Here is a 24,322-nt window from a genome sequence, read left to right as displayed (position 1 = left end):
CTTCCAGTGCTGTGGCTCCTATTGTTTAATAAATCTGTGAATAGCCCTGACGCTCTTTCCATTTGAAGTCCTCTGTTGACCACCCATATTTTGCCAAGTGTTCTTGCTGTCAAACAAAACCCCTAAAAAGTATCTGCTACCTCCAGATGTCTCCCTTCTATGAACATATTTTGAGGTTTCTTCAATCTCGGGCCTGCCACCAGAATAAAAGATTTTGTCTCATTGACCTGGAGACCCAGGCGCTTCATAAAGTTTTTCTATACTGCCTTATGAGGCTCTGCAGTGCGTTACCAGTCCTTGCCATAAGGACAGTGTCGTCTGCATAGAGGAGTATCGGAACACAGCCTGAATTCACTTTGGGGACATCCACTTTAGAACCGACCAACGCCGCTTCCACACCATTAGTGTAAATTGAAAAGAGGAATGAGGCAAGTACACAACCCTGTCTTACACTCCAAAAGATGCCAAACTGCCTTGTGCACTCCCCATCCCTTCCAAATCGGACACATGCTGTAGCTTGTGAATACATTGCCCGTATAAAACTTATAATTGTCAGCGCTATACCCATAGCTTCCATAATTTCCTATAGCTTTGGATGAATGACACAGTCAAAAGCGGCTGAAAAATTCATTAAGGCCACATAAAAATGGAATATATTGGCCACTGTATACTTAAAGTTATGTACGTTTAAGTTAAGGCATTGATCGATTGTCCCTTTTCCTTTTTAAAGCCGCAATGCGACGAGATTAAGATGTTCCTCTCTTGGGCCCATGTCTCTGATCTATTCAGCAATAGTCAACCCATTAATTTTGCTGCGCCATGAAGTAGCAAGATGGGCCTTTAGATTTTAGGTAGAGCCTTATCTCCCTATTTTTATAAGTAGGGATTACAACTGCCTTTTGCCATGAGGGGAGAATGCCCGTTTGGCTATAACATTAAAGACAGTTGTCAGTAATATGGCTCAGAGTTCCAGGTTATCTAGAGAGAAATTGATGAGAACCCCATCAGGACCAGGGGCCTTGGATCCGCTGCACTGTTTCAATACAGGTCTCACCTCTCCCAAGTCGAAGGACAGTCTGAGTCGGCAGATTGTTGGATGATTAGGAGTTTCCTGCCTCCAACTTACCAAAAATGTTTTCGAAATAGGCTACCCATGCCTCCTTATTCACATATACTTCGAGGATAATATCTGTATCAGCTTTAAAAAATGGGGCATTGATGACACTTCCAGAGGTCCCTACTATTCTTTAACACCACTACCTTTTGTAAGAAATTCCAAGCCTCCTCCTTCAAGGCTCTCAGCCTGGCTTCCCTAGCCTCTTTATTAGAATGGCGTAATGTCCTAACTAGCTGAATGTCTCTCGGCTTAGACCGTAGAGCTGCATGAAGGTTTCCAAGTGCCTTGGCGCAGGCACCATTGAACCAATGTACAGTTTTTGGATTTTGGGTATGATTCGGTCAAAGGAAATGTAGTTTGTTTTCTCGTAGGACAACTTGGTGCAACAATGGTCATCTCTTTTAAGTATTTGGCAGGTTTTGCATGACACCTTTTCTCCGAAATATACGGATATTGATCAATCTGACTGCATTTGTGGTCATATTACTGTCACTTCTTGCTATTTTTAATATTTGAATCAACAATCCATACAAAATGAATGACAGTCAGAAAAAACATAAAACTGTTTAAAAAGTTTACAGTTGCAATCAAAAAACATTCACGATAATGGAGAGTGTGCCTCTCTTCTCGGTAATGCACACCAGACTGTTAAATGGATCACTCTGTAATACTCCAAGGTAAATCACAATCACAGTTGAATGCTTTGCTTTCTGTTGAAACGTCATGTTCTACCAATATGAAAAGATTGTTCTGATCCGGTCATGTGGTACACATTTTAAAAACTGTCCAAGAAAATGCAGAAAATGGATTTAGAACACTTCGAAACAATATGTCAGAGATCTTGTCATCAGATGCAAGTTGCTTGAAAAGGTGATATTTTCTCTGAAAAAAAGAGAAAGCCCCCAATAATAAAAAATGAAAAAACAATAACAAAAAAGGGTAGCACGCCAAAAAAAGGCAATCTGTTTCTTCAACAATAATTCGCTCACAGTTTTATGTTCTTGAATAAAACTTTATTCATATACATTAGAAAGCTCCAGTTTCATAAAGGATGAAATTATGGATTGAAGTTGTTTTAGTTGGACAAATTCACCCCTCACATCAAAGCATAATGCTCTATAAAATAATGTCTGTCTTTATTAAAAGGCTGCCAGAATTCTGTAGATAAATAGCACAATGTTTTATAGAATCACAGAATTAGTTCATGTAAGAAAAAAACACTGTACAAAAAGTGCAGTAATAGAGGCTGTTCCAATGACAAACATTTTGAATGCAAGCATTTTTTAGAATTATGTTGAAAAAGATACATAATACATTATTGAGTAAGATGCAAAACTTCTATCAGAATCACAAATGGTAGCAGAAAGAGTAGAGGTGTGACTTTGAAGCCTGGGCAGTGGGGCAAAGAAAGAGGTAGTGGTGAGTGTATAAAGAGGTGCCAAAATGAAAGATTGCAGAGAAGGTACATTATTCACTCTTATACTGGGCCAAGTTTGCCGAGGCTGAGCTTATAAACCAGAAATAATTCAATAAAAGATTTATCTTTAAAAAAAATCTAAATATCCTCTAACATATTTACATTTTACAGTACTAAGGATTGCAAAACATACGGAAATATACAAGCCGCATTCAGGGCAAAGAACTTGGGACCATTAAATATTTTTTTTTAAAACAATCAAAGCTTGAAAGGGATAAAATATGTACATGTTTTATAATAAATGACAGCATTTAAACACAATTAGAAAACTGTCTTGGTGGTCTTATAGCCTCGCAATTTAGATGAACTGGAAATTCCTAATAACTTAAATGAGATTCTTTTTGTAGCACACATTGACTGTTTGAAATGACAATTGGTGGATTCAATCAATCTTCTAAAAACTGTACATTTTACAAAAAAAAGACTAAATTCTTTGTCATATAGTTGGACTGTATTTGAACAGACAAAAGCAAGCAGTTTACTTAACAAAATCAATCTTGTCAATTAAAACAATTTAAAAGCATTTATTGCATAATAACAAATAGCCTGTAATATGTTATTGGACAGCCACATATAAGTTTATTTATTTAAAATATTACACCTCTATTTTATGGATAGTTGTTATAATGTTTATGAAGATCGATGACTGGTTTGTAACAAAAACAAGGATTTGTTTCTGCCAAACACCAACAATGAATAAAAAAATATGGCACAAGGCCAGCAGGCTTTTTTTGTTTATTTAAATCTGGTGGATATCTTTGTAGAGTTTATTAAATTAGAACTTTAAAAGCCAGCTTACATCTTTCACCTTTTTTGTTTTACTCTGTCATAGTGGTCCTTATCCTTATGGTGTCTTTCTCTGTATTTATCTATTTCTCTGCTTCTGTCTCTACTGTTTTCTTGTTCTTTATCGTTTTCGTGAGTATGTTCATGTTTAGATTTATCATCATGTTTGTCTGAATTTTTGCTTTCCTTATGGGTTTTTCTGTCAGTGCTTCGATCACTGCGTGAAACTCGAGACCTGTCTTTATCCCTGGGAGTTTCATCCCTGCTTCGATCTCTCTCTTTTTCATGGTTTCTGTCCCTTTCTCTGTCTCTATTCCTTTCAAAGCCATAATCACTGTCCTTTTCATCGTGTAAATCGTTTGCATGAAGCCTGCTTCTCCTTTGGTAATTGGACTCACTATAAAACCTTTGCCTACGATTAACATCACTGTCACGGCTAAAACTTCGGTCCGAGACTGAATCATGTCTTTCCCAAGGGTCACTGTGGCGTCTACCAGGTAGCTGTTCATCTCTGTGAAATAACGGCTGTGGTCCTGGAAATCTAGGCGGACCTAGGGCAAGAGGGATCCCTTGTTTAAGTGGACCAAAGTAATGAGATGGATGACCTGGTAGTTGAACTCTGGTAGGCCAAGGTACCATGGGATTTTGCAAGCCAGAATCTACTGATCCAAACCTTAAAGATGGTCCCCTGTGGAAGCCATAACCATGAGGAGGAATCAATGGAGGGGGCATATGTTGAGGGAATCCATATATAGGGGAGAAATTTTGAGGCGAAGGAATCTGTAATAAGGAAGGACATGATTTTGGACTCTGTAAGATGGACTTTGGATGCCTAACTGGTGAGCAGATGTCCCGTGATGTGGAGCTTGATTCACTTTGTTTGGAATTCTGTGCTTCCAAATGAGCTGCAGCACCTGCCGGCCCTCTTGCGTATGGTTGTAAAGATTCAATTTTTTGCAGCAATGGGTCTCCCTGCAAATGTTTAGATCTCTCTTTCTGTAAAAAGTTTAAATGACCAGTTCCTCTGTCTTCAGACAAAGGATGACTCATTCCAGACTTTAAATGATCTGCATAAGGTAGGTCCCTTTCTTGGGAAGACTGCTTGCCTTCTCTACCTGTCGGCCCATTACCCGAAGTTTTAATGTTTTCCTGGACAATCCTGTCTTGACTTTCCTCTTTTCTGCCACTGTGATTCAACTTGACTTCCGAAGAAATAACATGTTTTCGTCCAGCTGCTTGCCTTGGGTCACGTTTAATATAAACAAACTTTGTAGATCTAATAGAATCAGCAGGAGTTTCTGTTAAGTTGTCATTATTATTTGCATTGCTATTATCAGATGTGGAAGCAGACAAGCTAGAATCTGCAGTTCTGTCAGATTCGTCATTTTGGTCTTCCAGCTGACAATGTGCATCTCTTTCTTTAGCTCCTTCTCTTTGAAATGGAGCAGCAGAAAGGTTGTCTAGAAAAGCTTCCGTGGAAACATCTGCAGGTTTTCCTTTAAGGCTTACACCTTTTAAGGTCCTCATCGCATAAAGGCTACTCACCACAGGAGATTTCACTGATTTTGTTACCTTTTTTGATTCTTCAGGGGTAGTTCTGGTGTCAGGAGCACAATCATTTGTTACGTTGCCTGCCATTTGCACTTCATTTAATTTTGAGTTCTCATCCGGTGTAGTCTCAATCTCATCGAATATGTGTTCATTATCACCAAAAAGACTCTGAAGGATGTCATCTACAGGTAGTGGCTTGTTGACTAAATCTAGTGTAGAAGACTGACTTTCCCATCCAACTAAAACACCTGGAAGAAAGCGAAGAGGCTTAGGTGGCTCAGATTTGCTGGTTATTGGTACAGACTCCATAGCAGATTGAGGCTCCTCTTCTTCTTCTTCATCATCATCATCATCATCATCATCCTCCAACTCGTGGGACCTATTCCTGTTTTTGTGCAACACCGCTGTGAAGGAATTAAAGAATTCATTTTCATCCTCATCTTCCACATCTGCCTCTTCATTACTGACTTCAGTTTTATTTATTTTTTCCGGGGTAACATCTGGTGTATTTCCAAGGGTTTCCTCATCAAGACTTGTGTTATGTAACCTTTTCAATCTTTGGCGAATTATCAATGCCAACAGAAGGTTTGGTCGACGTGATTCCAGCCCTGCATGTAACAAAAAAAAAACATAATAAATTGAACAGAAAAAACGTCTTTGCACAATATAGTGTGCAAAGGAAACAGTGGTATACTATGTCTCATATGGGAAAATGTATAGGTACAACACAACAGCAAAAATAGCATTTGAAGAAAACAAGTTCATTTATTTTTCTTTTGCAAAATGATCTGACTGCTTAGTGACAAAAATTGCATTCTCTTCTGATCTCTTCACTAAATATGAGAGGTGGCTATCATCACCTGTAAATCTTTTAGGGTATTACAACATCAAGACAGAGTTCATCAGCTGGCTTACACCACACCCTTCATTAGTGAGAGGTCAACAATTTGTCTATTCTCGCCTCATAAACCTATTTGTCTCCAAGCAGAAATGCAAGCATGTTCAATTTGTTTCCTTCAGGGGCATATTTCCCTTTCTTTCAGTCTGGATGATGAATCCTGAAGGGACTGAAAAGGCACAATGGAGTTGAAAACATCTCCATGATACAATATGTTGGAAGCAGGCGAATTGGTGGTTCTTTCTATAAAGCAAAGCAATGATTTGACATTGATATTAATGAGCAATATTTATTGTGCTGTATTAAAGGAACATGTTAATTATCCTGTAAGCATCTGTTCGTGGATTTCTAGCTGTAGATTCACATGCTGTGCATTCTTCTGCCATCTAGCTTTGGGCTCAGATGTGTAGAACTGTTTTCTGAAAAGAAGTCTTTTAGAAAAACAGGACTTAGTGACTCCACCTATTAGTAGTAATGCACATGGGCATCAGCTCTATTGCTAGATTTTTTTTCCCAGCACGGAGGGCAAAAATATAGATGGAGAGTAGAGACATCGTAAAGATGACCATGCAAGGCAAGTATTAAACATAACGAAGAGAAGGAATATATCTGCAACAATGATGGGCGACCGGAGAGGAGGGTGGGCACATGTGAATGCACAGCACTACATGCCATAAACAGATGTTCGTGGCAAGTGTAGCTGTAGGTACACATGCTGTGCATAGACTGTAAAGCAGTGTCTTAGCCTGAAGATGTTGCAGGAGACTGGCCAACCTTTGCTCCCTGTCTGGCCAGGACATCCACACAGTAGTGTTTGGTAAAGGCATGAGGGGTGGACCAGGTAGCTGCTTTACAGAGGTCAGCTGGTGATACATTACCCAAAAAAGCCATAGATGCCACTTTCTTTCTGGTGGAATGAGATTTGGGGGTACTAACAGAGTTCTTTTAGCTTTGGCATAACAAATCTGTATACACTTGGCCAGCCGACGTGCAACACGTGCCTAGGAAATGGCACATCCCTTATGTGGCTTGAAGTGTGACACAAATAGCTGTTGTGTCTTACAGAAGGGTTTTGTCCTATCAGTGTAATAGATTAGTGGTCTTTGAACATCTAAAGTATGCAGAACATGTTCCACTACAATCTCTGGGTGTGGAAAGAAAACTGGGAGTTCTACTGTCTGATAAGGTGAAAACTGGAGACTACTTTAAGGATGGATTTTGGATTGGTTCTAAAAAAAAAAACGTACACCTCATCATGATGAACCTGGAAGAAAGGTACCTCCAAGGTAAGGGTGTGCATCTCTCTACCTCACTGAAGGAAAGTAATGGCTACAAGGAATGACAACTTCCAGGAAAGGAATTGCAATGGGCAAGTGTGTAGTGGTTCAAAAGGAGGGCCTATGAGTCTTGTACGAACCACATTAAAACTCCACACAGGAGCAGGTGGTGTCTAGGTGGGATATTCTTTTGATGACTTCCATGAAAGCCTTAATGACTGGTATTATGACCAATGAGGCCATTAAGTAGTTCTATAAGTAAACAGCTACAGCAGCCAAATGTAATCTATGTAATAAATGGAGGTGTAGGCATGAAGTTTGTAGGTGAAGGAGGTAATAATGTGAGAGGATTGACATTTTTTGGTAGAATGTAGTGTACAAAGCATTCCATTTCCATTTTCGTAGTGGGCACTCTTCTGGTAAGTTAAGGTAACCATACTCTAGGACCTCGGGTGCTATATAGCAAGGTTGAGCTGCTGAGGTTTGGGGTGTCAGAGTGACACAGTGTTGCGTTAGATAGTCTGAGCAGGGCGGTGCACCATGGTTGACATTCCCAGGTTGGTGCCACTAGGATGAGAGTGAGGAACCACGAACGGTAGGAATGGGAGAGGCAGAAAAATAAAGGCAAATATCCTTGACCAATTCATCCATAGTGTATTACCCATGGACTATGGGTGTGGTAGCATTGTGCCAAAGTTTGGACATTTCAGCGGTGGCAAACAAGTATAGTTGTGGAAACCTCCAACGCTGGAAGTACAGCATTATGACTTAAGGGTGGAGTTCCCATTCGTGGAATAGTTGATGCATCCTGCTGAGCAGGTCTGCCAGATCATTGTCCAGCCCAGAACGTGGTGTACGAGCAGATTGATTTGGTGATGTATCGCCCACCACCAGATGCTCTGGGCTACAGTGGACACCTGTAGTGAGTGTGTGCACCCGTATTTCTATAGGTAAAACATGGCAGTTGTATTGTCTGCTCGGACCAAGACTCTTTTGTCCTGTATGAGAGGATGGAAGGCCCGGAGAGCGAACTGATAGTCAGTAACTCAAGGTGATTGCTGTGGAGGGATTGTAGTATAGATGTACACTTTCCCTGAAAGATAAGGTGATTGAGATGCGCGCCCCAGAAGCTGAGAGAGGCGTCCGTGGTGATTGTCTCTTGCAGAAACGGGTCTAAGAAGGGCCGTCCCTGCAACAAGTTGCTTGATAAGCTAGTCTTCCAGGTAAGGAAACACATGGATGTCGCTTGTCCTGAGATGAGCAGCCACCACAGCCAGACATTTGTTGAAGACCTTTAAGGCTGTGGTAACCACAAATGGAAGCACTTTGAACTGGTGATGCTGTCCACTCATCATATACCGCAGGAATTTTCGGTGTGCTGGACAGATGGGTTGTGAGAATAGGCCTCTTTCAGAGTAACCATATGAAAGTGGTCCCACAGACAGAATGTATTTGTTGAGAGGTCTGAAATCGAGGATGGGAACTGAGAGCGTTGTCTTTTTACGTATAAAGAAATCCAGGGAATATACCCCCTTTCCGCTGTGTTGTGGCAGAATCAGTTCTATGGCTCCTTTGGCAAAAAGGGCCTGTTCCTCTTCCTGAAGGAGGTGCAAATGTTGCAGGGACAGTTTGTGTTGTTGGGGGGTTGGGGATGTTTGGTGGTGTATGAAGGAGTTCTTGAAAGTAACCGTCCTTTAGAATGTCGAAGACCCATCAATCTGGGGTGATTTCTGTCAAACCCTTCCCGACAGGTGTTCTGTGATCGGGCGCAAGGAGAAGAGAGAGTAAGCCGCTTTGGGAACTGTAACCTTTCTTCTGCCTGTGCCATTGTTACTTCTGTATCTACCCCTATAGTAGCCTCATCAATGTGACTGTTGTGGGGGCCTTGAAAAGGTGGAAGAGGTTTCTGGTGTGGGGGTTTCGCTGCACCATAATATTGTGAGCGACAAAAGGAGCCACTAGGAATAAGTGTTTGTAGGGCGCCCATGGCTTTAGCCGTATCAGTATCTTTATTCATATCCTCTAGCATCCAGTCAACCTGAGGGCCGGAGATATGATGCTGGCCATCCAGGGGTACATTAAGAAGCAGGTGTTGTACCTCTGGGTTAAAGCCAGAGACACACAGCCACTGTGCTTATGCCACAAGCAGCTATGCAGCAGATGTTGGTGTTGGATATGAACTTGCAGTCTGCCACCAACTTTTGTCTCTTTTTGAGATAGTGTCTTTCAGTACCCGTGGAGGTTTTGCCAGGATCCGACCACCGCCCAGCTGGATATGGATCCATTGCTGCTTGGCACATAGTTGTTCTTACCGCCACTTAAGGATGGTTTGTTTGAAATCCTTAGAAGCCATGGAGAATGCAACTGCAGATAGCGGCCTGGATTGAACCAAGAGGTAAGACGTCTATATGGCGTCGATCTCGACTCCGGATGTTTCGGGTTGGTGTCTCTCACATCCGAATACTTTTGGTCTGGTTGTTTCGACTCTGGAAGCTTCGGGTGAGTTGTCCCGGCTCCAAATGCTTCAGGCCACACGTTTCGATTTCGAAGGTGGCTGAGACTATGTCTTCAGATCCAGTGCAGAAGCGGCGGGACTATGTCTTCAGATCCAGTGCAGAAGCGGCGGTCAAATGTCGAGGCTTCAAGGAGGATTTCGGCACACAGTGCGATATGGAAGTCGTGTCCAGTTTGGAATAGCAGTGTCAGCCATGGCTGGAATAAAGTGGTGCACTGGAGGCCTCAGAAGATGCCTCGGAGGTTGAGGTTGGTGCATCTCTTTGGTGAGTAGGGGAGGTGCTGATACTCACTGTGGTCTTACCTAGATGCTGGGCCAGTGGAGGCTTTCCGTCCACCTCGGAATATACACTTTCCAGCGAGATTTCAACAGCTGTAATGTTCAACATCAGACTCCTTTCTCTCTCTCTGAAGACATCCGGGTGTCTTCCACTTCCATTCTGTGCACCATGGAGGGCAAAGGGATGCTGCAAGCTCTTCAATTCTGAAGGGTCTTTTTATTTCGGAACCCGCGACAAGCCAAGCAGGAGTCTTCATGGTATTTTGGGAGACAAACACAGACTGCAGACTTCCTGGAGGTCGGTTCTTGTATACTTAGCGAGGCAAGTAAGGCAGAATTGAAATGGTAACCATTCCATCACTGAGACATTCTCGACCTCAGTGATGGTGTTCCAGGAGTTCCTCTACTTAGATGGAATCGTAGATTACGTGAGAGTGCAGATCGATGAAAAAACGTGATTGTCTCCACAACAAACGAAGACAAGATCCTAAGGCCCAGCGAGAACACCACACAGCAATGAACCAGACCTTACTTTGGCATGTCAGAACCAGACGGCGCAGTAAAAAGACAATTTAACAATGGAGCCGATGTCCATGCACATAACCACTAATAGGTGGTCAACTAGGTCCTGTGACTCAAAAATACTTGTTAGTATTAAATCTTTTTTATTGAAAGTTTTGAAGCATATACAAAAATTTATACATGCATGTATAGCCATCACATCCTTTAACAGTGCTAAATCCAGGATTCGAAAAGGACAAGCTAAGCCCATCTGTGTTAAAGCTTGCTTGTGCTACTCTAAGAAAGCTTTGTAAATGCTATAAATGACAAGAAAAAACCAAACAATATGAAACCCCTGAACCCTTCCCTTCCCCTTCCCACCCACCACCTGTGTTCCAAGTCCACCACCTAAACTATCTAGGTCACTCGCGACCACTAGTCTTATGCCATCTGTCCCGTATCAGAGAGGCCCAGTAAGAGGAGGTATTGAGGGCAAGTGACTTCCCGAAATTCAGAGGCCAACAAGGACAAAAAGGACTGTCACAGCTCGACATACCTGGATCCCTCCCCTGTCATAGTCAACGCAAGCTTCTCCATACCAAGTATCTGCCATAAGCAGTGGAGCCAGCCGTTGAATGTCGGGACGTGAGCGGTCCGCCAATGTGTGAGTATATTTTGCATTGATGTGCCCAGCGCAATCACTATCAAGCGGCCTCTGCAAGAGTGCAATGGATAGGTCAAAGGATTTGGGAGGCCCAGGAGGACGTATGAGGGGAATCATGGAATTTCTGTGTCAAAATGTGCATCTACTTCGTCCAGTACCTGTTTCCCATAGGCTTGGAGGTGAACGCAGTCCCAAAGTAGGTGTACCAATGTGCCCACCTGTCCAAAGCCCTGCCAACATGTCGCTTCTCTAGTGTGGTCCATGGCATGGCTACATTCAGAAGTATAATAGCAGTAGGTTGCAATCTTAATAAGGGTGTCAGTGAGTCCCATGTGATATGCGAAATGCAGTGCTCTATAGTATATGCCTTCCCACTCCTTATGACTGATTGTCCTGCCTAGTTCCCTCTCCCATCATGCCCTACCGGAGCTGTAAGTGTGAGCATATCTGGCCTGTAGCATCTTGTACGAATCAGATATTTTGTTTGTCTGTCTTGCGTGTAATAAGCCAGTGTTCATAGGGAAGGAGGTGTTTATCAGCCACGGGCCAGACTTGATTGCTGAGTGCCCAATGTCGCGCTTTCAGATATCGAAGTCTCTCCGACTCTGGCATCCCATATTCTTGTTTAAATTGGGAGAAAGGGATAACTCTCTCTGCGGTATACATGTGGTAAAGGGTCGCCACCTCGCAAAAGCTGTTGTGTCCATACCCGGAGTGAAGTCTGGGTTGTCCATCAGTGGAGTGAGTGGGGATGGGAAAGTGGTAAGTTCGTGTTTAACATTGGTTTGGTCCCATATCTCCATGGGGACCCTTGTGATATATGAGGCTTATATGTTAGGGGGCCTGATTTGTTTGCAAAGAAATGGAATTTCCTGCAGGGGTCTGCCGGCTACCGCCTGGTCCTGGAGTAACAGATGTTTCTCTGACTCCCATCTGCTCCACTCCACCAGGAGACACAATTGTGCAGCTTGGAAGTAGAGCAGTAAATCGGTGAGTCAGAGTCGCCCTCACCCCGCCCCCTCCGGGGAAAGCGTTGCCAAACTCTGTTTCAGGCGTGGCTTCTGACCATTCCATATGAACTGAGCTAATTGTGATTGTGTTTGCTGTATCCAGCCAGCAGGTGGCCTGAGAGGGAAGGTACGAAACAGATATAGGATCTGTGGAAGAATGGTGATCTTGACTGCGGCTACTTTGCCTAACCATGACAAAGGGTAATGTTTCCATCGCCCCAGTTCCCGCCGAATTTTCTGTCGCAGTAGGGTGTAGTTAGTGACAGCCTGTATCCCCAAATATGGGATCGAGTCTGCTGTCCATTGGATAGGAAGTAAACTTTGCAAGTGTTCCCGAGTGGATTTCTCCAGAGACAGGTCTAGGGCCACCGACTTGTCCATATTTACTTTAAACCCGGCAGTTCGTGCATAGAGATCTAGGTCCTCGAGGCACACGGGCAAGCGCATCTCGCGGGTTAGATAACAAAATCAAGACGTGATCAGCGTAGAGACTAATAGTGTGGACAAAACCGTCAAATTTAATCCCCGTAACCAACGGGTTCAGCCTCAACCTCTGCACTAGGGGCTCCATGTAAAGAGCGAAAAGGAGGGGCGACAAAGGGCACACCTGCCTGGTACCTCTCTCAATAGTGAAACAGGGAGGTGTGTATCCGTTGAACTGTCGCCATCGGAAACTTGTAGCAATTCAAGGCGTATGTGCGAAACTTCACGCCCAACCCCACTCTTTCCAGGACTTGTTTTAGATAGGGCCAGTAGACCCTATTGAACCCCTTTTCGGCATCGACTGCCAGCATCATGTATTCTCCCTGTCTGCGTGTAGCTTTTTCGATAAGGTGCAAGGCCCTCTTAGTGTTGTCAGAGGTTTGGCGTTCCGGGATGAAGCCCAGCTGATCCGGATCAACTAGGCCATTCATGTGAGGTGCGAGGCGGGCAGTTAAAATCCCAGTGTGTAATTTAAGATCTACATTAAGAAGGGAGATAGGGCGATATTCCCCACACTGCGACTAGTCTTTCCCTGGTTTGGGGATGACTGCTATGGAAGCCTCTAGAAGGTCTCCTGGAATCGCACCGGTCTCCGAGAAAGAATTAAAAAGGCAAGTGAAGAGAGGGACGGCTTGGGCACAAAATGTCTTATAAAAAACCGCGGAGAAGCCATCTGGCCCAGGCGTTTTCGCTAGCTTGAGACGTGAGATGCCGTCGATAATTTCCTCTGGCCGAATGTCTCTATCGAGATAGTCATCTTGTTCTTTAGTTAGAGCTGGTAGAGGGATGGAGTCAAGGAAGGCCTCCCCAATTGAGCTCTCCAGTGGAGAACTAGCGTATAGGTCGGCGTAAAAATCTAAAAGTGCACCAGAGATGTGGCTGTCCTCCGAGATGTGTCTACTGTCGTTCCGGGGAATCTCGTGCACGTTCTGCTGTTGTCTAGTCTCGCACAATTTATGGGCAAGCAGGTGCCCGCACCTATCTCCCCGTGTAATAAGCGTGTCTTGGCCGCAAGGCCGCAAACTGCCCTGTCTTGGTCAATGGCTGCAAGTTGTTGGCGCAGAGCTTTAAGTTGCCTCCACACTCAAGGGGCTCCTGTTCTCTGGTGCATTTGCTCCAATTCCCTAGTCTGTTGGGTGAGTTCTTCCCGCTTGCGCCTGCGCTCGACATAGTATGTGGCTGAGATGGCTATTAACCACCCCCTTATGACTGCCTTCAGTGCTGCCCACTGCGTAGCAACAGTGGTGTCAGTGTTACTGTTGTGAGAGAGATAGTCAATGATGTTGTATCCGTGTGAACACGTCTTTGCGGTGCAGTAGTTTCTCTCTGAGACGCCATGTCCTAATGGGACGATGGGTTGGTGGCAGGGAAAGAACAGCTGCCACTGGGGCATGATCAGAGAGGGAGGCAACCCCTATCTCCACCTCCGTCGCCAGCACGTGTACGGGTGCCGATGCCTGCAAGTAATCCAGCCGAGCGTATGTTTTGTGCGCATTGGAATAGTATGAGTACTCACGTCCTTCGGGGTGAAAGCTATGCCACAGGTCACTAAATCCTAAGCCATGTAGACGGGTCAGTCCCTCTGTGCAAAGGGTGCTTGCTTGGTGTGTGCGTTGACAAGATCTATCTAAGGTGTTGTTGTGAACCAGGTTTAGATCTTCCCCAGAAGGATGTGGCGATTTGGTGTGGCAAAGGCTTCTGTAAGAACTGAGTGAAAGAATCGCTCCTGGCCTTCATTGGGAGCATACACCGAACCAATATTGAAGGTGGAGTCGCCTATGGCAAATCTAGAAGTCAACAGCCTGCCTTTTATCTCAGCCTCTTTGTGCAAGACCTTTCCCTTAAACAGCTGAGCCACCACAATAGCAACCCCGGCCGTTTTAGTATTGCCTGAAGAAAAGAACTGAAGTAGGAACTTCCAGGACCGGAGGCGGTGACAATCTTTCGACAAAAGGTGCGTCTCCTGCAGTAAACAGATTTCTGCTTGGGTTTGCTCTAGACACAAAAGGACCACTTTGCGCGTCACTGGGTTATTAAGACCTCTCACATTTGAGGTGAGTACTTGAAGCTCAGTGGCCGGCATTCACTTTGTTAAAATTACTAAAAGCAATGGTGGAGCGCTGAATCTGATACTATCAGGCACAGGGTGTGTTTCCTCTCTAGAGAGCCCATGTGATGTGGGCCTAGGCTAGCCCCGAGAGGAAGGTGGACAAGGAACAATGAACCCCCCCCCCCCCGCAAAAACTACAATTCGGAAAAAAGAGAACAAAGACATATTGTCCATCATCCGTAGGTGATTGGAAATTTAGTGGATTGGGGTAGTCCGTCAAGATCTCAAAAGCCCCCCTCACGCCAATGGCCCAGGGGAAAAAATAAACAATCAATTGGCCTTATAATATCATGAGGTTCAGCCAGGTTGGGACGAAGTCAGCTCCGTCGATACAGCCTCCAATGTGGTTTGCTGGCCCTTCATGATTTCCGCTGCAGGAGGTTTTTTCGCATGACGCCTTCGGCCTTGTTGACGCCTCTGGGTCTTGGAGTCGTCCATTTCCACTGTATGGCTCGCAGTGTTGTTCTCCTCGGCAGGAGGGTCTATGCCCAGCAGACAGCAGGCCTCCGACAGGGATCGTAGCTGATAGAGTTTATTGTCTATTCGGAACACCAGGTGGAACGGGTGGCCCCAGCTGTAGGAGATGTTGCGTTTTTGTAAGTGAGCTGTGACAGGTTTAAAGGTTCTATGCTTGTGCAGGGTGAGTTGTAAAAAATCCTGGTACAGAACAAGCATCTGGTCTCGAAATATCAGAGGATGTAGCCGTCAAGCTTTTTAGAGGATCTCTTCCTTGGTGCGATAATCCTGCACACAGACCAGGATGTCTTGTGGTGGAGCCGAGGAGGCATGTCTGGGGCCCACCCTATGTGCATTGTCTAGACGGAGTTCCGTTTCCGGAGGCCTGCCCAAAATGTGACTGAATAGCTCCCTTGTATACCTGAAAAGGTCCATTGTGTCGTCAAGTTTCACCCCATGGATCCTTACATTATGACGCCGGGAACGGTTTTCCAGGTCCTTAAGGTGGGTATGGAGATCAACCTGCTGGTCATGGATCAGAAGGACTTCATAGAAGGACTATGCTCGCTCCGATAGGTTGGACCCCTTGCCTTCGCTCCGGCAGACAACCAGATCCTCCGGCGGTTCACCGCTCCCATCAGCAGGCTCTCATCCCGAAGCTGCACTCCTAGAGTGGCATTGCTCAAAGCGCCCGAGATTCCTGACCATCTGCTTGTGATCTCTAGTGGCTGATCCAGCTTTGAAGAGTTGTCCACAAACGTGCGTCTCAGCAGAGGGGGGCCTCCCGAGGCTCCTGGTAGCCCCAGTTAGGCTTGTGTTTGTCTCACAATCCTGCAAATGGACCCCGGCACTGTCCATCCATCCATCCCACACCGGGCTTTCAGCTCCCCCAACTCACGCCGTGGCCAAACATCTATCCAGGCAGTTCCACATCTACACCAACGCCTCCAAGTCAGGTCATGCTCTCCTGCGCCCAGGCGGTCACCATGTGGCAGTCAATAATCCTGCAGATCCCCACCTCCTGGTGTCCCGCCGGAGCCCCCAGCAGCTGCACGGTGCGACTTCCCCCTCGAGGGGAGTCCACAGCCCCCTGTTGATTTCCCCCGGCAGAGGCCTGCAGAGGTGTAACTCTCAAAAGGCTTACGTTGCACCGAGATCAGTCCGCTGCTTGCTCCACTTGTCTCCACTCGCTGTCACAGTCAGTCAATTGGCAGTCTCCCCTCTATCTGCCGCGCAGTCTGCCGAGCTGCACTCCAGCTCCCATTCTTCCTCTCAAAGCCTAGAACCCTCCGGGTCAGCCCAAGGATCGGGCCTAGGCTCTGGCGTAGACCGCTCCTCCCTCTGTACCTCAGACCCAGTGGGTCAACGATCAGTGGTCCTACTACCTCGCAGTACCGGACATCTCCTCCGGATTGCGGTAAGGTCACTGATTGGTGCTGCTACACCTCTAAGAGGGGACCCCCTTTCGCTGCGGGCCCCTCTAATTCAGCCACGTGATCCAGGGTCGGGGGGGGCACCATCACAAAATGGCGGGTCGGGCCGCCTATCCGCTCCACACCGTCCTGCTGCGCCCACGATAGCACAACCCGTCCTCTCCTTAATCTTCTGTATCCCTGGCCGACCCCTCCTCTCACCACCTGCCATCCGTCTTCTCTGTGTATCTCCGGTGAGGCCCACTAGGCCATGTCACGAGGCAGGCTCATTTCGCCCAACAGCCCGGCTGCCGCATGCCCAGCCAGTTGAGTCTGCTTTCACATAGCGGCAAAGAAGCCCCCAGCCTCACTCACCGGGCCGTGCTTCATTCCCCAGACAGTGGGTGCCACTGCAGCCTATTGCTCTCACCAGACAGTCCGGCCAGGAGACCCGGGAATGGGCAGCTCTTCACTCCGCGCCCTGGTTGGTGCAGACTGGTGCTCAGTGGTCACCCCGACTCGTGACTCCCACTGGTTCGTCCTAGAAGCAGTGGTTACCACCAGACCTGCTCTCCACCTAACTGCTGCAGGGTGCTGCAATCACAGGAGGGCCGTCACAAGCCTCTGTGCTGGCCCAGGAGCGGCAATCTTCTCCCCAAAATGGTGGCTAAGGTTCTCACTCTTCTGCGCCCCACTGAGTCTCAGCCGCGATGTCCCTGCAATTCCGCCGCTATTCCGACTACCTCTGGCAGATTGGGATCCCCGGTATTGATCACTGCTCCCGCCGGGCTATTCGGGGAATGATGCGCTGCTTCCCGGGCCACTCACAGCCCGTCCTCAGACCCCAGGCCTCTCCCCACAGCCCCGGCGGTGTGTCCGGGTTCCGTCTCGCTGCCGGGGAAATACGCCTGTCTAGATTCCGCTGCTGCCCCTGGATGACAGCTCAGCAATGTCGGGACCAAAAACACCCGTGATTCAAGGGCGGACAGTAGCTAAAACGCCCAAGAAGCCGGTGCTATGGCAGGCCGTCGGCCGGAGCTCCTGAGCAGTACGTCGGCTCAGGCCGCCATCTTGGCCACGCTCCGAAAAGACTTCTTACAAAAAAAAAAATATTACACATTACAGGCCAACACTAGATGGCAGAAGTATGCATAACGTGTATCTACAGCTGCACATGCCAAAAACCTTTAGTTTCTTCTGCCCTTGCACTTCCTGGAGCATGCCTTAGCTGCTCAACCTTGCTAATTTGTTAGAGTTAAGTGCCTGAATGGAGGAAGCTGGTTCTGTATATACTATACCAAAATGAGGTATAGTGTGCACAGAATCCAGTGGAGCCCCACAGGTAGGCAGAGGTAAAAGTAGATAGCACCTTACTCTCCATTTGTGGTAGTGTGGGTGAGCAGTAAGGCTTTATCAGAGGGTAGTGTTAAGCATTTGTTGTACACACTCAGGCAGCAAATGATCTGTTAGACCTGTCAGCCCTAGGGTGGTCTTACCAAGTTTTTTTGCCCTTTTGCCTTGGTTTTGCCACCATCTTTTTGTTTGACCTAGGTCTCCGGGCGCCTTACCACTGTCAAACAGTGCTGAGGTGCAGGTGCTCTTTCCCAACATGGCTGCCACAGGCCCCTGCTACTGGCCTTTGTAGACACGCACTAGTAGTCAGGAGCAAGCTGGGACATCACAATACAGTAACACTGCCATCCCGCCTTTTTGTTCCATAGCCTACAATGTGGAAGCTCCTGGAACCTTCCAGCCCTGGGAGGAGTTATGCTTTGCTGCCTTTAGAGGAGAGTCACCTGACCTAGGGGTATAAGAGTAAAGGAGGGAAAATGAACTAGTCAGTTGGGCACCACTGGACCTGGGGTAACCTCTGCAGCAGTTTAGGCAGTTGGGCCTAGGGGAGGAACCTACACTACTGGGACTGACTGGGCCTAGGCACTGCTTTTCCAAGTTAGATTAGGTATTCTGCCAGCATGCTGATCTAGCCCGGCGAGGGGGAACCCAGGAAATCACCTCCAGTGTGCTAGAGGGAACCATCCTGCCTCTGAGCCCACTGACTCAACCCCCCTTCTTCCCTCCCAAGAACCCTCACAAGGACCTGCCATCCATCCCCCAGGAGGGGAGTTGTGAACCCCAAGTGCTGTCAAGAAGCACCTACCTGTTGAGAGCACTGCTGGGGATCAACCAGGTAACCAGGGCTTACTGCCAAATTAGGCCCCCCTGAGCTGTGTTCCTAAGCGCTGTTTTGCCCAGAACTTTTGCTGCCTGATCTGTGCCTGGAAGACCTGCTTGCCCGCCTCAAGTGCTGAGCTCCCTAAGCGCTACTTGGTCCCGAACTGCTGCCTCCAAAGCGCTGTGCCCATACAAGCGCTGCATGCCATATTCACCACCGCCGCCCCAGACTTATCTGCGCTGATGTTGGGCCCCTTTCTGCTGCAATTCGCTAAGCGCTGTCCCTGGTACTGTGTCCCTCGAGGCGCTACTGGCTCACCTCACCGCTGCAGCCCTAGTGTCGCTGAAGGAAGCGTAGTCGGCCAAGTCACCGCCGCTGCCCATCGCCTAATCGAGGAAGTGCCCGCTGCTGCATGCTTCCCCGCTGCGACCCCCAGAGCCAGGAGAGGGCCGCCGCGGCATTGTAGAAGCCCGCGCCGGGCCTAGGAAGCCAGACGTGACGGGGCGCCGGCCGCGCCCCCTTTCTTGCTGCACTGCTATTGGCCTCCGCTACGGCGCCCCCAGCCAGCCGCGGAGAGGTTCTAGGAGGATAAGGGGGGGGGTGGTCTCTGTGCTGTGGTTCTTGCGGAACCTGGACTGAGAGGGGTCTAGGATGGCGTTCTCTTCGATGCAGGTTGTCAGTTGTGCGTTTACAAGTCTCTCAGTGACTTTGGCAGCGAAGGGGAGAAGAGATATGGGTCGGTAGTTTTTCAGGTCCGTTGGGTTGGCCGAGAGCTTCTTGAGGGTTTGATCTCTGCCAGCTTCCATTCGTCGGGGAAGATGCCGGATTCGAAGTTTGGGTGCTATGGTGGTAGCAGCTCTGTGGTAGATGTGCGGTGGGAGGGGGTCCATGGAGGCTCCTGAGTGGGTATTCTTCATGGTCGTGGAGGTGTCTTCAGTGGTGGCAGGATCACCTGGACAACATCTAGTTTGGCAACCCTCTGGTACCATCTACTCAGCTTTGGCTTGTGCTGACAGCCATGCTGGATGCAAAACGACCTCTTGAATAAATTGAAGTTAATGTGTATTTTTGCTTGTTATGTAAAACCAACTTTGGAACTGTCTTCTTGTAAACTGGCTCGCTGCAGTAGTAACTTTTCTCATGTTAACTACTTCTATACCCTTTTGATATAAAAAAATATTGGATGGGACTAGATCTGGGTGTAGGATGAACTTGTGAGATAAAAAGCTTGAAGTAGTCTTTCACAGTATTTCCAGGTATATTTTTGGTATCAGTGACCAAGTTAGAGAGTCTGGTGTGATTGCTTCGGGCAAGGACACACTGGATACCAGGTGCCCTCAGTATCCTGAACCTTTAAAAACAAAACAATTACTGTCTCTCACTGCACAGACCCATCTGCATATTGTTCTCGATTTTATGTCACTTTGAAAATTAAGAAACAATACATAAATGCTGCAAACAAAATAATAAAGGGATGATGGGTGCTGTGGCTACTGGTTGTAAAAGACCATCCCCAAACACAGAATGAAATGAGTAGGAAACACTTGTAGCCAGCCAGGGTTACTAGGAGATAAAAAGTACTGGCAGAATGTGAAACAGCTAGGTTAGAGGTGGGTTCTGTTTGGTAGTACTGTTTAGAGTTCACAGAGGGATTTTCAATGGTGTCAAACGTAAAGCACAAGTTACTACTTGTGTAACGATATATCTGTAAGAGACATTAGTTAGTGATAGATTCCTTACCTAAGAATATCCCCAAGCGTCAGACTGGATCCGGAAAGTTTTGCGTAGCAGTACCCTTGCGCGTTGGTAGGAGTCGTCTGCGGCTCCGCGTCCGTCGTCGGCGTCGTGGGCGCCGTGATGACATCGTCGGAGTACTTAGACGCCCCCTCCGCGTGCTGACGTCAGTTCTTAGCCACAGCTTTTCCGCGCCAGAAGCGCAGAGTCATGACAAAAACCAACATTGGTGCCAAGAAACTAGGGCCCTCAAAGGGGATGACCTGAACCCTAGATATCGGTTCGCAGAACGGGGAGGATGGGTGGGTCGGTAAGGAATCTATCACTAACTAATGTCTCTTACAGATATATCGTTACAGAAGTAGTAACTTGTGCATCTGAAAGAGACACGTTAGTGATAGATTCCTTACCTTAGAATAGATACCCCAGCAATACCATCCCCGTGGTGGTGGGTCTGCGAACCAATAATCACACCAGAAATTCCTGGAGGACGGAACGGCCAAAGTAGCCGTCCCTCCGGACTTGACTGTCCAGGCAATAGTGTCTTGCAAACGTGTGCAGCGAGGCCCACGTAGCTCCCTGGCAAATGTCCTGCAAGGGCACACCTCGGCCCAAGGCAGTTGTAGTGGCCGTGGCTCGAGTGGAATGAGCCCGCAGCCCAACAGGGGGTTGCTTCTTAGCCAAGGAGTAACATGCCTGGATGCACAAGATAATCCACCGGGAGATGGTCCTCTTGTGCACCGCTTTACCTTTCTTAGCGCCCGCGTACCCAACAAAGACTTGATCATCCACCCGGAACTGTTGTGTGCGGTTCAGATAGAATGAGACCGCACGTTTTGGGTCCAGACGGTGGAGCCTCTCCTCTCTCTCGAGGGGTGCGGAGGCGGAAAGAAGGTGGGCAACGTGATGGATTGCCCAATGTGGAAGGCCGTGACTACCTTGGGAAGGAAGGAGGGCATTGTCCGCAATACAACCTTGTCCGGATGGACTGAAAGGAAAGGAGGCTTACAAGACAGAGCCCGGAGCTCACTCACTCTCCTGGCAGAGGTGATGGCTACCAGGAAGGCAGTCTTCAAAGAAAGAAGGCGAAGAGGACAGTTGTGAAGTGGCTCAAAGGGAGCGCACATCAGAAACGTTAGAACTAGGTTCAAGTCCCACTGAGGCATCACGAAGGGAACAGGAGGAAAAGTATGAGTGATGCCCTTCAGGAATCGATTAACGATAGGGGACTTGAACAAAGAAGGTTGGTCAGGCAGCCTCAGAAAGGCTGAAAGAGCCGAAAGATAGCCCTTGACAGTGCCCAGATCAGAGCCCTGCTGGGCCAGAGAGAGAAGAAAGAGGAGAACCTCAGAGAGAGGGGCATTGAGGGGATCCACAGCCTTTGCTGTGCACCATGCCACAAATCTGTTCCACCTGCAGGCGTATACCGACTTAGTGGAGGGACGCCTGGCTGCCAGAATGATGTTGCAAACTTCAGGAGGCAAGTCAAATGGCCTCAACTGTCGCCGCTCAATCTCCAAGCATGGAGGTGGAGACTGGACAGGTTCGGGTGGAGGACCGTCCCCTGCTGCTGCGACAGAAGGTCCTCCTGAAGAGGCAGACGAACCGAGGAATCGACTGACATACTGAGTAGCTCGGGATACCAGTACCTTCGTGCCCAGTCCGGAGCCACAAGGATGACTTGTGCCCGGTCGCGCTTGATCTTCTTCAGCACTCTGGGCTGAAGTGGTATAGGCGGAAAGGCGTACAACAGACAACAACTCCACTCGCGGTGAAAAGCGTCTCCGAGCGAGTGCCGCCTTGGAAATTCCAAAGCGCAGAACTGATGACATTGCGCGTTCTCTTCGGTGGCGAATAGATCTAACCAAGGCTCTCCCCATCGCAGAAAGGGGCCTTGCGCCACGTCCGAGTTCAGACGCCATTGGTGATCCATCGAGCCCCGACGGCTGAGTTCGTCCGCCCTGGCGTTCAGAGAACCTGCCAGGTGTTGAACCACCAGATTCACGCCCTGATGTTCCAGCCATTGCCAGAGGCGCAGAGCCTCCTGGCAAAGGGTCCACGACCCCACTCCGCCCTGTTTGTTGCAGTACCACGTGGCGGTGGTGTTGTCCGTGAACACCTGCACTGCACTCCCTCGGACAGACGGGAGGAATGCTTTCAGTGCCAGACGAATCGCCCGCAGCTCCAACAGATTGATATGGAGCCGGGACTCCGCCGGAGACCAGAGTCCTCTGATCTCCGCCTCTCCCAAGTGGCCTCCCCAGCCCTGGAGGGACGCGTCCGTCACAACTACGTGCTCCGGTTGGGGAAGGGAGAGGGATCTGCCGTTGACCCAATCGCGGTCCGTGAGCCACCACTGCAGCTGTCTCGCAGTCAGGACATGGTCGGACAGGTTGCCCCGGTGCTGGGCCCACGGAAACTTCAGGTCCCACTGCAGAGCCCGCATCCGCCACCGTGCGTGATGCACCAGAAGGATGCAGGAGGCCATCAGCCCCAGAAGCCGCAGCGTCAACCTGACCGAAACCTGGGATAACGGCCCGAAGATCGGAATCAGAGCCTGTATATCCCGAAACCGCTGTTCGGGCGGGTAAACCCGAAACTGTGCCGAGTCGAGAACCGCTCCAATGAAAAGGAGCTTCTGAGAGAGTCACAGGTGTGACTTCGGCACATTGATGGAAAATCCCAGCTGGTGCAGGAGATCCGCCGTAGTCTGGAGGTGGCTGACGACTGTCTGGGGCGAGCCCGCCTTCATCAACCAGTCATCTAGGTAGGGGAAGACTGAGATCCCTAACCTGCGCAGATGAGCTGCGACCACCGCCATCACCTTCGTGAACACCCGTGGGGCGCTGGTAGGGCCGAAGGGGAGCACGGTAAACTGAAAGTGCTCGAGGCCTACCGTGAACCGCAGGGGTGGGCCGGCAGGACGGGAATGTGGAAATATGCGTCCTGCAAGTCCAACGCTACCATCCAGTCTCCTGGGTCTAGGGCGGCCAAGACCTGAGCCAGTGTCAGCATTTTGAACTTCTCCTTCCGGAGAAAGCCGTTGACGTTCCTCAGATCCAAGATAGGGCGTAGTTCCCCTTTGCCCTTCTTGGGTACCAGGAAGTAGTGGGAGTAGCAACCACGTCCTACTTCTGGCCCAGGAACGCGCTCGATGGCCCCCTTGGCCACAAAAGGAGCAAAAGGCACCAAATTGCTGGCGCGGGGCCGAGAGGCCCAAGGACTTGGCCGTAGCCCTGGAGTCCTTAAAGCGCTCAAGCGCGTGGTCTGCCTTGTCGCCAAAGAGGCGACGGCCATCAAATGGCATGTCCATGAGGGCATTTTGGACGTCTGCCGAAAAATTGGCGGATCTCAGCCAGGCGTGGCGTCGTACCGCCACCGTCGTAGCCATCGCTCTGCCCAGCGAGTCAGTAGTATCCAGTCCACACCTGATTGAATACTTTGCTACGTCCCGGCTCTCCACAAGGGCTTGGCCGAGTTTTGCCCGTACCACCAACGGGCACTCTGGCAGCACTTCCGCCACCGTCTCCCACAGAGAGTGGGTGTAACGGCCCAAGAGGCATGCGGTGTTGGAAGACCGCAGTCCCAAGCTAAGGGACGGAAAGATCTTCTTACCATAGTTCTCGTACCTCTTGGACTTCCTGTCCGGCGGGGCCGTCGGGAAGGCGGTCTGGGAGTTAGAGGCCTGGATGACCAGACTCTCGGGGGTGGGGTGGGAGGACAGGAAACCTGGGTCGCCTGGAGCCGGGCGGTGGCGTCTGGCCACGTTCCTATCTACAGGCGAACCTGTAGCGGGCCTGGACCAAGTGCCCAAAAGAACGTCCATTAAGGCCTCATTAAACGGCAGCAAAGGCTCCATGGAGCATGACTGCGGCTTAA

The 24,322-nt window shown here is 48.4% G+C and overlaps 1 protein-coding gene across 4 annotated transcripts in view; it reads right to left on the bottom strand.

Moving 5' to 3' along the window:
- Positions 1-2,108: 2,108 nt before the first annotated feature.
- Positions 2,109-24,322, bottom strand: part of PHF3 (PHD finger protein 3) — a 577,271-nt gene continuing 555,057 nt past the window's right edge. For all 4 annotated transcript variants that reach the window (XM_086926461.1, XM_086926458.1, XM_086926459.1 and 1 more), the window contains one exon: positions 2,109-5,539. In XM_086926461.1, coding sequence (XP_086782587.1) covers positions 3,399-5,539 — 2,141 coding nt within the window. In that variant the 3' untranslated portion in view covers positions 2,109-3,398. The remainder of the gene's footprint in view (positions 5,540-24,322) is intronic.

This window comes from Lissotriton vulgaris, chromosome 6 (assembly GCF_964263255.1).
Source record: "Lissotriton vulgaris chromosome 6, aLisVul1.2, whole genome shotgun sequence".
In the NCBI taxonomy this organism is placed as follows: domain Eukaryota; kingdom Metazoa; phylum Chordata; class Amphibia; order Caudata; family Salamandridae; genus Lissotriton; species Lissotriton vulgaris.
The sequence above is the reverse complement of the archived record's forward strand: the minus strand, read 5'-3'. Positions and strand labels throughout refer to the sequence as shown.